This window comes from Lepidothrix coronata, unplaced genomic scaffold (assembly GCF_001604755.1).
Source record: "Lepidothrix coronata isolate B3197 unplaced genomic scaffold, Lepidothrix_coronata-1.0 Scaffold44, whole genome shotgun sequence".
NCBI classification, from domain to species: Eukaryota; Metazoa; Chordata; class Aves; order Passeriformes; family Pipridae; genus Lepidothrix; species Lepidothrix coronata.
In genome coordinates this window covers 3,575,742-3,589,093 of record NW_016690224.1, presented here as the reverse complement: position 1 = coordinate 3,589,093, position 13,352 = coordinate 3,575,742, and the positions used below count along the sequence as shown (strand labels likewise).

The 13,352-nt window shown below is 39.8% G+C and overlaps 2 protein-coding genes across 4 annotated transcripts in view; one reads left to right on the top strand and one right to left on the bottom strand.

Annotated features, from left to right (window-relative positions):
• The window catches only part of PI4KA (phosphatidylinositol 4-kinase alpha), a 58,968-nt gene that overhangs the window by 18,687 nt on the left and 26,929 nt on the right, over positions 1–13,352 (top strand). For both annotated transcript variants that reach the window (XM_017814219.1, XM_017814220.1), the window contains exon 19: positions 1,311–1,361. In XM_017814219.1, coding sequence (XP_017669708.1) covers positions 1,311–1,361 — 51 coding nt within the window. The remainder of the gene's footprint in view (positions 1–1,310; positions 1,362–13,352) is intronic.
• Positions 4,313–13,096, bottom strand: SERPIND1 (serpin family D member 1). Of its 2 annotated transcripts, XM_017814222.1 has the most exons (6): positions 12,977–13,041; positions 12,449–12,492; positions 10,186–11,057; positions 6,304–6,577; positions 5,213–5,357; positions 4,313–4,835 (listed from the first exon to the last, which is right to left on the bottom strand). In XM_017814222.1, exons 3-6 carry the CDS (start codon positions 11,039–11,041, stop codon positions 4,644–4,646), a joined length of 1,467 nt encoding a protein of 488 aa, XP_017669711.1. In that variant the 5' UTR covers positions 11,042–11,057; positions 12,449–12,492; positions 12,977–13,041; the 3' UTR covers positions 4,313–4,643. The 2 variants fall into 2 exon arrangements, with proteins under 2 accessions (XP_017669711.1, XP_017669710.1); XM_017814221.1 differs by lacking the exon at positions 12,449–12,492 and having other exon boundaries at positions 12,977–13,096.

The window sequence follows — 13,352 nt, the reverse complement described above, 5'->3', positions numbered from 1 at the left end:
TCTGTTTTCAACCATGCAAAAGTGGCTTCTGTGAGGGGAAGAAAAATAACATTTTTTTTTTCCTTTTGCTGATAGTTGACACTAATATCCCCTGAGTATGCCCAGGGATAGAAGTCATTGCATCTTCTTCATCCTCAGTGCCATATATTATCATAAAGAGGCTGACATTCCATTTTTTGTAACAGAAGTGCTAATAGTGACTTTTTCTAGTTGTTCCTACCCCTTAGAGTGTCTTGAATGCTGTTATTTTATTCCCTTCAAAAATATTTTAGGACTCATCTCTTGCTTTGCTTTATCTTGACTCTCCAGGAAAGATAACTGAAGTGTGTTTTAGTTGGGTTGTGTCATTATTGTTTCATCTGAAGAGTATTTGGCTTTGCTTCTCCCTCTCTTCTTTCTTTTATTTTTTTTTTTATTGTTTCCTTTTGGTTTGTTCCACTTCATGCAAAGCTGTGCCCTGTTAGCATTTCTTCCTTTCCTCCTCCCTGTGGGGCCAGCAGTCCCTGCACCTGGTCTCTCCTTGTAAGGAGGAAGTTGGAGGATTCCCTCCCTCCTAAATCCAGTGTTGAGGGATATGTGAGGTCAGGAAAGATTTCAGAGAGGAGATGTGATGTCTGTGCTATCCCTGTTTGCCTGAGGTGGGAGATGATGTGCTGTGTGCACTGTTTGCAGTTCTTAAACACTGGCCAAGAGCCAAAACTTGTGTAGTGTGCAGTTTAAAAAGTCCTTAAAAGTCAAAGGAAATACATATCTCCCTTATGCTTCTTATATTTCAATGGAAAAGGCTGCTCCTCCTGCTTAAATAAATTTTTGAAAATGGTGTCTTTTTACAGACTTGTTATTTTTGGTTACATTTTGATAGTAAAACGAAACTTTTAGTGAACATTTGACACTTGTTTGTGGCCACTCATTTAATGTGAACGTTCTTGTAGGAGTTACTGGATGTCAGAGTAGACATGGTATCAATGAAAATTTCTGCCTTTAGCTCAAAGCACAATATCTGAACTTCCAAACACTGACACCCCTGTGCTTACAGGGTAAAAAAATCCCTTCAACAGTCCACGAGGACCCATCTGAAAAGCTTTGTTAAAAGATGCAGGGTGTGCTCAGTCCTGTGGACTTTGTGGGGTCTCTCTTGGCCGCCTCGTGCACAACCCTTTGCAGGAGGCAGAGCTGGGATTGGCAACGTGTGTTTGCATTTGCACAGGGAGAAGGAAATGTTTGATGTTTGATGCTTGAAATACCTCTGAAAGCAAGTATTGTAGAAACGCTTTTGTGGATGTTTTGATAATTTCCTTTTTCTTTTCCAGGCCTCCAGCAGTGCAGGGAATCTGGGTGTGCTTATTCCTGTCATTGCTGTGGTGAGTAGCCAACGGTTGGGTTGTTGCAAACAGAATGATTTTTCTCACATTTATCAAATATTGGTCCTGTTTCGTGGTCTCATGGTTTGACTGACAGCTAGTGCAGAAATCAGCATCCAAGAGAAGTGCAGTAGCACTGTAAAATAGTACTTCTTGCTCTAAGGGGGGAGATAATTTGTTTAATAATGACAAATCTCTTAAAAATAGTTAATCTTTTGTGATTCAGGGTTAGATTGTTTCAAGCTATGAATTCAAGAGATTCATGAGCTAAATAATACCACAGGGAATATTACTCTAAATAGTGTTTGGCCTGCAGTTTAATAAACAGCACATATCTGTGGTCTGAGTAGAAATGAAAAACAAAAGTTAATAGAAACAGAGTTAAAAGTAAATCTTACTTTGGCAGCACAGTGAATTGTGCTTTTTTAAAGGGGAAAAAAAAATCAATGATAAAGGAGGGAGAAAATGTCCTGTGTCTTCTGAAACGAGATTTGACTGTCACACTGTGAAAGTATTTTAGGAAATGTGCAAGGGCACTGATGTCCCTTTCAGAGTCATTTATTTAGAACTATATCTGTTTGGTCCTGATTGGCAACTTTTTCTGGGGAAAAAACATTTTTTTTTTTAACAAAGTGTAACTACTTATTGAGGAAAAAAATTAGTGTGCAACTATGCTAGATCTCCAACAGAAAATTTGATACATGCAAGGTGTGTTTCCAGGTCAGTAGGACTGTTTGCCTCACTGCTGTAGCTTTTACCAAAAAAAAATCATGTCTAAAAGATCCACAGACAAACTTGAACTTACTGAAGGACAAATGGCATCATGCTATTTTTTCCCCTTCTGAAACTGAATTATTCTGTGGAACTTTCCCTGCACAGCTGGTGGGACTAAAGGGAAAAATGTATTCCATGTTTGCAGTAGGAATGCCTGCTTGTAGCTTGCTCACGCTGCACGTCCATTAACAAGCAGATTAAAAATAATTCATTTCATACCCTGCCCTCACAAACCTCTTCACTGAATCTTGTCAGAGAGAAGGGCCCAAAATCAGCACTGGTTAAGATCAAAGGAGTGTTCCTTTCCTTCCCCTGTCTCTTCTCACTTGTTTCCAACAGAAGCTCCTCCCAGGTTCAGCAGTGATCAGGAGTTCCTGGCTTTACAGGAACATGGTTGTAAATGTCTTGGATCACTGTTGTTCAGTACTGCTCAGTTCTGTGTGAGCTGGCCCTGTGTCCAGAGACATGTTCTGGTGGGTAGCATTTTTCAGCTGTAGGTGATGCAGAGTTGAGTGAAAACAGGACCATTCCTCACATACTGAGAAAACATTAGTGCTCCTTAGAGACTTAATGTAACAGTTATGGTGGTACTTTTCTGTTTCAGATTTTTATTGATGATATATTTGTTCTGAATAGCTGGTGATAACTGCATTTTTCTTAACCAATGTGACCTTTAAATGGAGTCAGATAGTGCCAGAATCTGAAGCAAGAGTTAATGGTTACATTATGGTTGTTGAAGCAAATATTTGACTTCCTTGCACAATGTATGAAGATCATGAGTTCTGAGCAGTAGCTGATTTGCCTTTCTGCTTGACCTCTTTGCCTTGAATAATTCCTGTTACTTAGGTCCCCAAAATACTTGTATTTCAGATGCTCCAGCTCATTCAATCATTGATAAACTAATTCAGTCTAAAGTGTGCATATTTAATCTTTTGAATGTGCTTTTTTTTTATATGCTTTTCTTTTTGAATACAGATAAAACAGTAAAATGTGCCTATGAATGTTCATGATTTCTGTGGTGCACCTTCAATACTGAAAATTATCCCCCACGTGGTTGACTTAAAAGACAGGAAGGAAGGAAGGGAAACATTTGAACTTCCTATTCAGTATCAGCTCTTCGTTATTTAATACCAGTATTTTACTGGCTGACATGCTAAAAAGCTTCCTGTATGGAGCAACTGATTGTAGTAGATGCAAAATTACAAATGGCAGTGTATAAAAGCAAAATTAAATCAGTAAGTTAAACTTAAAACTGGAAAACACCTTTTCGAGAGGATTAAAATAACTGGTTTAGGTTTATAGGTTAATTTGCGTATTTTTGCTAACATAAGGCAAATTTATAATGTGTTTAGATTGATAGGATGTATCAAGTATTGTATCTGCAAATAATGATAAAAATAGTCTCACTGGACTGTGAGGCACATTTTTTAAAAAATACGATGTAAAGGAAGGTGTGCAGAGGTGAGTCTGTTCATTGGCTTTAACAGCCTGAATGTTCAGGGCAGCTCCATCCCTCTACCAGGTAGGTGATGGTCTGCAGAGTGTAGGGAAATCTTCTCATTTTCAGCTGTGAAACAGGGTTTGTGCAGTGTTCGTGTTGTTACCAGACTGATCCAGAAAGTTTGCAGTGACTGGAAAGGTTTTGCCCATTGAATCCAGAATGCAGAGTGCATCTGAATTCTTCAGGAATGTGAGTGCTCTAAATGGTTCTTTTTTGCAGAGAGGGTTAGGTGATTCTGAGCCAGTGAGAAGAGCATTTTGCTGACTGCTTTTCCTGTACAGGGTATTCTGAGGATATTTGTATCACTTACCTGGTTGGCCTGATTCCAATACCACTTGTGCCAGCAGAGATCAGAGAATGTATTGAAACGATGCAAGTTGGGGAAAAGTAGTGGATCCATTAGTATTTCCTTCCTCCAAGACATTTCTGTCTCCCCTTATTTGGTACCCTGGTCCTTAAGGTTCACTGTGTGTCAGCCTGAATGTTGATATGCATTGTGGGTATTCACTGAATGTTAAATGATGCAAGCAAAAGAAAGAGGAGAGACATCCTTTTTCAAGTTAGATTGTGTAAAATGCCCAGGAGAGACTTTTGTTTCTAGGACTGGTCAGGTATTCAGGATTTCCTTAGTCCTGTTTATTATAAACAGGCATCCTGGCACAAATTTAGAGCTAAATTTCAAGAATCCAGATAGTCTAAATATTTTATTGATTACATTTTATACACTGATGTAGAACACAAAGTGTAAGTTACTTTGTGATTTTTTTTTTTCCTATTAATACACTTGTATCAATACATGGCACTAACCACTTCAAACTGCAGTCAAATTACCTACTGCTCTGAGTCCATTCATGTGAAACTACCTGCAGAGAATATATATATTTTCTTTTGATACCAGTGGCTTTTGTATGAGCTAATACGACAATAAATTTTCCTTTATGATACCGGTATATTGCGGTGGGATTATCCAGCCCGTGGATAAGAGGGTGTTGGAGGCCTTCTCTGCTTTAAGATTGGGCTGGGTTGGCAACTCTGCCCATGAACAGAAGGCAACTGGTCCGATGTTCGTAGATGAGGAACAGGAAGGGGCGGTCGACAACAAAACGGATCTGGGTAGAGAGAGGCATGAACCCCACGGTGGTGACAGCTGCAGCCTCTGTGCCCTCCTCGTTCACTGTGATTGTGCCTTGGTGACTGAACTGTTTCAACAAACAGACAAAAGAGAAGTTGAGGCTCTCCTGAGTACACTCAAAGGATGTGTTCACAGCCTTCCCCCCATCCATGTCCCCCATCTTGCTGGTAACACCTACACAGCAGCAATCCTGGCGGTTTTGTTTTATGGATAAGCCCGTTCCTGACTGACCACAACAATCTTGCTGCCTTTGACATGTGATTAAACATGCTCCTCATTGTATGGATAGACAAGGACGTACAGAGATACTCACATCCCTCCTGTGTCCTCCAGGAAAGATGATAAAAAATACTATTTTAGCTTGTTGTGCAATATTATTATGATGTTGCCATGTTATCAGGTGGTACAGTTAATTACAAAGGAAATGAGAAGAGCAGTAAATACCCTGTCAATGGTGATCTTCTCATCTGATATACCAGAGTAGTCGCCTTTTCCATTGAACAGTTCTTCTATTCCCATGGATCTCAGGTAACCAATCAAGCCATAACTCCTCTCCAGCTTAAATTTAGGCAGAACCACTTCTCTTGTTCTAGTAAAAATAAACACAGAAAGGAAAAATCATTGTCAGATACATATTTGCATGACTCCTTTGCTTTACACATCTGTCGTGGTTTGGGTTTTTTGCTGTCTTCAGCAAGCAGGACACAAACATGCAGGACTGTTTACTGTACTTTTGCTTTCAAAACTTGAGCATCGTGACTTAAACTGCTTAAAAAAATTAATTCCCCTCTCAAAACTGTCAGTTTATCAATTTGATATTTCACTTATGGTGATTTGCATTATTAATGTGTGTAAGATACTTGGCTTTGAGCAGTTCAGTGCATGGGTGGATGTGCCTGTAATGAATGTCAGGCTGTCAGATTTTCTGCAGTGCTAAACTGGAGATTTGTCACTTATTGTGTACAATGTAAACAGGTTGAATTCCTGAATAAGATGACAAATCATCTCTTTTTATGAAGTCTGAAGGCAGATACACCTAATCTGTCATCTTGCACAATGCAGGCTGGATGATTTTTCCCCTATCATAGTTGTGTTGTCCGTTGTTGATTATGGAATGTGTGCCTTTACACACAGCTCTGTTGGAATGCTCAGTGGTGAACTGAATGTAGGCTGCTTCCTCTGGGATCGAAATTATTCTGCACCAGTAACCTGTTATTTTCATACTCCTGTTTTTCCTCCTAATTGTAAACTTTGTCAGTAAAAGCTTTTTCTTTAAACCTACATCATTAAATACTCAACAGAAAGAATTTCGAAACTTCATTAGAATTTTCCACCTCCATAATCCTTGATTTTGTGACGGAATTTAAATTTTGAGAGCTCACTGGTCCTGATTAATTCAATAACTCCATTTGGGGGGGGTGTTGTTTAATATTTTTAATCAAAATATATTATCTTCTATCCGCTTTACTTACCCTTGTCAGTCTCATCAAGAAAACACATTAAGACTTTAACAAGCTGTGCTTTTCAGCAGGTACCTGTTTGTCATGCTCTTCTGCCATTTCTCTACCACTTGGGGGGTTATCTGCTTTTCCAGGGCTTTCATGCCAGACAGTTTGTGTGGCAGCACGATGAGCATGCTGATGTTCCCCACGAACGGGAGCTGGATCACCCCACAGTCCAGCTCGGGGTCTGCAGCAGCCAGGAAGTTCCCTTTAGTCTGCATCATGGGCACCTTTATTGTCTGCTTCTCGTTCAGGCGGAAGCTCCTCTTCATAGTCATTTCCACTGGAAACTTATTCTCCCAAGTTCCTGTTAAGACAATGCGGAACACAAATAAAACCCCAAGATCCTTGTTTGATAAAATATTCCCAGAATAATAGTTTACATTAAGCTTTAAGTCACATGAATTGGAAATTGCTGTAGGAGATTGATGGGTTTAGTTAAACCTGAATTAGTTTTAAAGTGACTTGCAGTTTTAAAGTGACTTCAAAACTCCTGGCTTTCTAAGTTAACGTTTGTCTGATTGAGTGTTCTGAATTAAAAGAGCGGGTAAACACCAACTGGAGAGCTGAAGGAGGTTGGTGTGTATTATTTTTCTCTACGAGGAAGCCAGAAATTACAACACTTAACAGATGCAAAATACTTGCCAGGGTTTGCCCCTTGCAGAACAAGTGACCCAGGTGTATTTGCTGAGATCCAGTGCTTGAATCCAGTACTGAAGGCACTTGTTTCGAGCATGTTACTGGTGTACCAAGCTAAGCAATGGCTGCTTGAGTTTTGCATAATGTTTTAAAAGATGATATGCTGAAGGCATTACCTTAAATTATTCCATTCAAGCCAATTCATTTTCTCTCTTAACAGAACCTGTTGAGTTCTTAATTCTGTGGCCCAGTTTGATGTGATAACACATTCCTGAAGATGTGCTGCAGTCTGACAGGTGTATGCCCAAATAATGCAGTTCAACACATTTTGCAGCCCAGAAAGCTTTGCCATCGATTTGAGTCTTTTTATGTAAAGGTACTTTGGATACCCCAGATATTTACTGACTGTTTGAAAGAAGGTCCTTTTTTAAAAGCAGTGTTCTGTTGTCCTCTTTTTAGAACCATGGCTCTGGAATAAACATTATTTTGTTCCTAATGGGCAAACAAAGCTAGAAGATTATAGGGGAAATAGAGTTACTGGTATTTCCTGTTAAAACTCTGGGTTTTAAGTCACCATAGGCAAGCAAGTATGGGGAGAATGTGGCTGTGACTGTGTGGAGAGCCCACAAATTTAACCGTAATCAGTGCAAGTCATTCTGAGCCCCTTAATCTGACTTTGCCAAATTGACTGTGAAGTAAAAAAAAAACCAAACAAAAATCCCCCTTAAGTTCAATTTCATTCTAATGGTTTCTTCATATGTCGGGCTGATGGGGACCAGTTTGAGAAGTGAGGAGACTGTGGTTGATATTCTGAAGGGAATGGGGTATGAAATGTATTATGCCATTTCCAAACAAATTTTCTCACTTCTCAGGCACAGGGCTCTGCTGGCTGATGATGTGGAGCTGCTGTGGGCCAGGGGAGCTGCAGCAGCACTGTCAGCACCTGAGGGGTGGGAGACATAACCAGTTCCTCCTAGGAAAAGAGAGGAGCTGGGGAACATTTTTCTTGGATTCAGTTTTGCAGATGTGTAAAATACTGATCCCCAGCAGGAGGCATTTGGTCAGCTGAGACCAGTTGGCACTTTATGACTTCTGTGACTTCCTGTTTTGAATCTTCCACCATGATGTGTTTTGGATCCATCTGTGGTGGCAAGTGTTTCCTCCCCAATTGTTTCCTCTCTTGCATTCATGACTAAAATCTCAGAAAAAAGCAGAAAATTTTGGACCTGCCAAAATTTGTCAGTTACTAAAAATGCTGTGGCTGAAATAACCAGCTCCTACTTCATAGGACGCTCATAAATGGTTGGAGGGAGACTGGACACCTGTGCAACATAAAATGTGCTCCTTACCAGTGTGAATAGTTTCCAATAGTTTCTTGATGGTATTTAGTATAAAAAGAGCTCGAGACCTCGCTGGGTTTGGCAAGTATCCCTTTACTCAGTATCACCTGTACTGAGCATCTGTCTCTGTCTGAGAACACTCATAGGTTTCTCGGCTCTGAGGGCTTAACAGAGCTTGTCTGCAATGGTACCAACAGTGTAAGTGCTGTAAATGGAAAGATGTGGGCAAAATTGGCATGACTAGAAGAAACAGTGGGGAAACCAGGAAACCCCAGAGCAGAACTTGCTTCAGTTCCCCTCAAAATGGAATTCCCAAGAGACTGTGAGACAAAAGAACGGGAGGCAGCAATAGAGAATTGATCTTTTTGTTTTGAGGGGTAGAAATGACAGCCTTCAGCAGATGGCACCGAGGCAATTTGAATTAACAGGAGTCCATGGGCAGAAGAAAAAGCCAAAAGTCTTCTTGATCTTGATGACTCAAGAGTTCCAGTGCTACAGCCATTTATTTTTTGTTACTTTGAGGTAGCACAAGTGTTTAATAATTTCAGTGTGAGACAAAAAGGTATTTCAAATTTGACCAAATTATGGGGAAAAAATGTGTCTGGTTCACTTTGCATAATCCTTTTCTTAGGATGGTGTAATGGACAGTGAAGCCATGTCTTTAGTCTGGTATGATCATCAGAGGTGCAGTTAAGGATACAAGTAAGTGCCTTTTAGATGGTACCTGAGAACAGGAGATTATTTGGATCTTATGCTAATGATTGCTTCAGATCTCTTAAGGAGATAAGTGGCATTAGTCAAGGAAGTGGTGCCTTGCAAGTGAGTGGGAAAAGGTACATTTCATAAACTTGCTGCTCCTATAACCTGCTGAGATGGCAGGTGTAAGACAGCCCTTGAGCATTTGCCTCCTGGAAGCAGGAACATACTTGGGGAAAAATATACTCCTTTATAACTTATGGAAAAGAGTGTGGTGCTTGCAAATGTTGTTATCCTTTCGGACTACTCTGTCTTTCTTTACCTGTGTTTTAAGTCAACTCCTTTTCACCCTAAACAGTCAGTAACAGATTTCCTTTTTATCCTCAGTTGCTCTTTCATTGGCACCTCCCAACTCTTGCTCATTTAATGTAATTTTAAAGGTTTGTTGAAAAATTAACCAACTTTCAACCTGAGAGAGATAACTAATGTTGCAAATCTCACCACAGGCTCTTACTTTAAATGTAAAGAAATTGAAAATAAGAATTTATAGTAAGAATATATTGTACAGTCTTTACTCCAGCCTCTTTAACTGCTCAGCTTATAGCGATACATGTAGGACCCATATCAGCAGACACTTCTTGCTGAATTAATTGAAATATTCCAAGTAGTGAATGTGTTTGTTTTTAGTTGTAGAAGAATACTGTTTTAATTATTCTCTTCACTCCCTTCTTGGCAAGGATCATTCTCTGATCATATATAAAAAAAATAAAACACATACTTCAAGCTGAAATTCTTTGTAGCCATTCCTGTTAATCCTGAAAACCTCAGAAACGTTAAGTGCTTTAACTGAAATCGACCTCTACCATTTCAATGAAGCCAGGACTGAATGTCACTAGTACCTTGCACATGCATTAATACCTTCCCATCTGAGACTCCTACAAAGCTGATCCTTTCTGGGGCTATTTTGAATCCATATGTTGTTTTTTAGTCTCGCTGAATTTCTAAGGTTTTGTATGTAATGAGCATTTGCTCTGTGTATGCAATACCCACTAACTTCAGAGCATGACTAGAGTAGCAGTGTGCTACAGAAACATGCAAAAATGGGCTAATAATAGAGATTCTTCTTAATGAGGGAGTCAGTAGGTTTTTGATGGTGTAGGCTAGACTGAACTCTGGGATTTCTAATGAATATGCAGTGAATACTGAGAAAATCACTAAGATTGAAATAATGGATTCTTACCTTTAAAGTAAATACAATTAAGAATCATCATCAGTGTTGCAGGGCTCACACTCACAAGAGCTTCCTTTATTAATCCTTTGGTCAGCTTCAAGATGCGTTCGTTGGTTTTGGTGATGAAGCTGGGGTCTGAGAAATCAGCTGGTTGGGCATCAGCAAAGTAGTATGTTTTCATATTGTTTCTGAAGTCATTCAGAATAGAGAAGTCCTTCTGAATGTAAATATCATTGACAGACCTCAGTGTGTAACCAAAATTGCGTCTGAAGAGCCGGTGGGTGAGTTTGCGGAAGAGATTGTGGACAGTCATGAGCTCGTATTTGGTGCTGGCATTGATGAACTCTTGAAAGCCAAGAACAGATAACACCTCCTGCTGGGTTTGAGCCTTCAGACCCAGGGAGATCATAGCCATGGCAGTGGAAATACCCACAGGAGCCATGATTATATTGTCTGAAGCGTTGGCCTTGTCTGCCACGCTGCGGTAAAGGTTGAAGCCAAAGTTTGCATTGAGGATATTGAGGCGCTGGATTCTGGTTTTGCCTTGGAATAATTCCAGAATATTTCCTTGCTGAACTTCAGAAACCATGTATGGACCAGCATCAATAACATCACTGTAGTCATCTTCACTCAGTATCTTGTCGAGGTCTACATAGTCCTCTTCCTCCTCCTCCTCAGGAATCAAGTCATTGGTGATGGTGTTCTCTCTGTGGAACTCCAGTGGTAGGTTTGGCATATCATAAGTCCCATTTTCATGTGGCTGTGCACCTTTAAGGCTTTCAAAATGCTCAACAAAGTCCTTGATCCCACCAAATGTGGAGGTTATGATGAGAGTAAATGCAAGCAATTGAAGTAGGAACTTCATTCTGGCAGATGAAAACCTGGAAGACAACACAGTTGAGAGAACAGAGGGTAGTTGAATTTTAGTAACTTCAGTTATCTATTCCCTAACTTTCAGTCCATGCTGAATTCTGTCACAGCAGAAGAGCTGTAGTTACCTTATTCAACATCTATTTTTTTAATTGGAACAGATCTTAATTAGATGGATAAATCTGTTTTGCTGGTAATTGGTTTTGCTTACATAATGCCTCCAGCCTGCCAAAGAATTGGTTGACCTCCTCCCTTACAAATTGTCATTCCTGGCATATTTCAGCAGTGACAAACTCATTACTTAAAATATATGGGACTCTTTATTTATAAACCTGTTAAAATGTGCACTAACTGTGTTATGAGTGTGTGCTGAAAATATGATGTAAAGGTAAGTTTGAAGATTCGAGCTTGGGAGGAGGAGGAGGAACTCCTGTCCCAGTTCCCCACAGGAGCATTCCAAAAGGCTGAGATGTACTGAAAAACGTGAAAAACAGATATCCTGTAGCTACAACAAAACTGGGAGTTTTGTGGGAGTATTTTGGAAGAGCAAGGCTGAAATCTGACAGAACAAAGGAGGTTTAGGGATGTAGAAAGACATGTATTTGCACTAAATACCATCAGTGGGACTGCACTGGGGGAGGTGTTGGGCATAAATGTATGTCCTGGCCTGCTCAGGGTCTGACTGGGGTGTGTTACTCAATGTGTGCACCCTTCCTGCAGCTCTGTGTGCTCATCTGCTGCTTTCCTCACAGATTGGCTCCATTCCACTGTTTGTTTAGTTATGTTTTGTTTCACTTTGGTTTTGTGTAGCACTGCAGAACTTGTAGTGCTCTCTGTTTTCTTCATAATATGAAGTCTCTGTGAGCTCCTGTTCAGAACTTTGTATCTCCTGGCTTAGTGTTATCCCTGTTCTAGATTTCTAACCCTCCCTTTTTTGTTTGAGAATACTTTTAAGTAGAACCTGCATTTTCCTAAGGGAAAAAGTTAATCAGTCTCTTTGTCTACTGAGTATTGGACCGTTTAATTTAAAGGCAATTTTTAAATTGCTTTTAAAATCAGGATTTATCTTAGGCATATATTGTTTGAAGAGAATCTATCAGTCTTACTCAGCTGTAAAACACTGTACCAAGAAGTGGATGTAAGACACTTTTCACCATACTATTGGGTGCAGTAATTACAGTGATCTTAAAAAGATGCAAAAAAGTGTAATTCTGTTGTAAGTCTAATTCTATTGGTAGTACTTTTTTGCATAAAAAGACAATTACTTACAAGATAATACAGGACAAAACACTGAACACAGTTAAAACAAAAATCTTACTAAGGTGTTGATTAAAATACTTTTTAAATTAGCAAATAGTCCAAAGAGCTCTTCTGTAGAAGTAAAATATATAGGTGTACGTACCTGTATCTGATCACTCAGCTGCACATCAGTGAATAAAACCAGTGCTTGAAGGAAAATATTTTCAAACATGTTGTAGCAGGACTGACATAACTGAGCTGACAGTTTGATTTTTTGAAACTCTCCCCCCAACTAATTAGCCTGAAATCCTAAAACCATTTAAGGTGATTGTTTTGCAAAAAAGAAGGATCCATAGAAGATGCTTTTAAAATTGTTTTAGACTGTGACTGAGCATCGCAAGTCAGTCTTTTTCTTATTGTTTCTTCATAAATCCATTACTCTTTCCCCGCCCCCAGAAGTCAGGCCCTTAGGGCTGAGATAGATCCTCTGTCCAGTAACCATTGATAAACATTTTCTGCTTTTGGCACAGCACAATTTGCTGTGTGTATTCCCAGCTTTACATTCTCATCTGCCCCAGAGCTCAGTTATTGCTCAGCTGCACTTACACGGGCAAAACATTCCCCCTCTCTGCAATGAAAATGTCTTTGGTCAGAGCTGCCCCAAATAACAGAAGAGGTAAATGGAGCTTACCTTCGAGCCACTGTAGGGGAAGGATGTGTTGAAAAGCCCAAGTAAGGGGAACAGCAGGGTTTAAATCTGAACTTTGACGCTGATTTTTTGTGTATCTCCCAAAGTAAACATTCTCTAAACCAAACACTGCTAAAGTTACTTCGTCAGCCAAAATCCCTCCCTTGCCTGGTGATCTCTGCTGAATTCTCTGCTGTTTGTTGAGCTACTTTTATGGCTTTGCAGGTACTCGTTCACTTTTGAGGAAGGTCTTTGAGCAAAAATTGGTGTGTGTGTGTAAAGTTTCAAAGTCAAGCACACACATAAACTTGACTGTTAATGACAGTAAAAGCCCAGTTGCTGCTATTTTTTGCCGAAATGGGAGTGGGGGAGCATCTTA

Excerpts from the sequence above, each read along its gene's own strand:
- SERPIND1 (XM_017814221.1), bottom strand. The coding sequence starts at position 11,041 with ATGAAGTTCCTACTTCAATTGCTTGCATTTACTCTCATCATAACCTCC. Across the intron at positions 5,358-6,303 it reads CAGAAGAGCATGACAAACAG|AACAAGAGAAGTGGTTCTGC; the intron begins GTACCTGCTGAA and ends TATTTTTACTAG. Across the intron at positions 4,836-5,212 it reads AGAAGATCACCATTGACAGG|TTCAGTCACCAAGGCACAAT; the intron begins GTATTTACTGCT and ends TTGTTGAAACAG.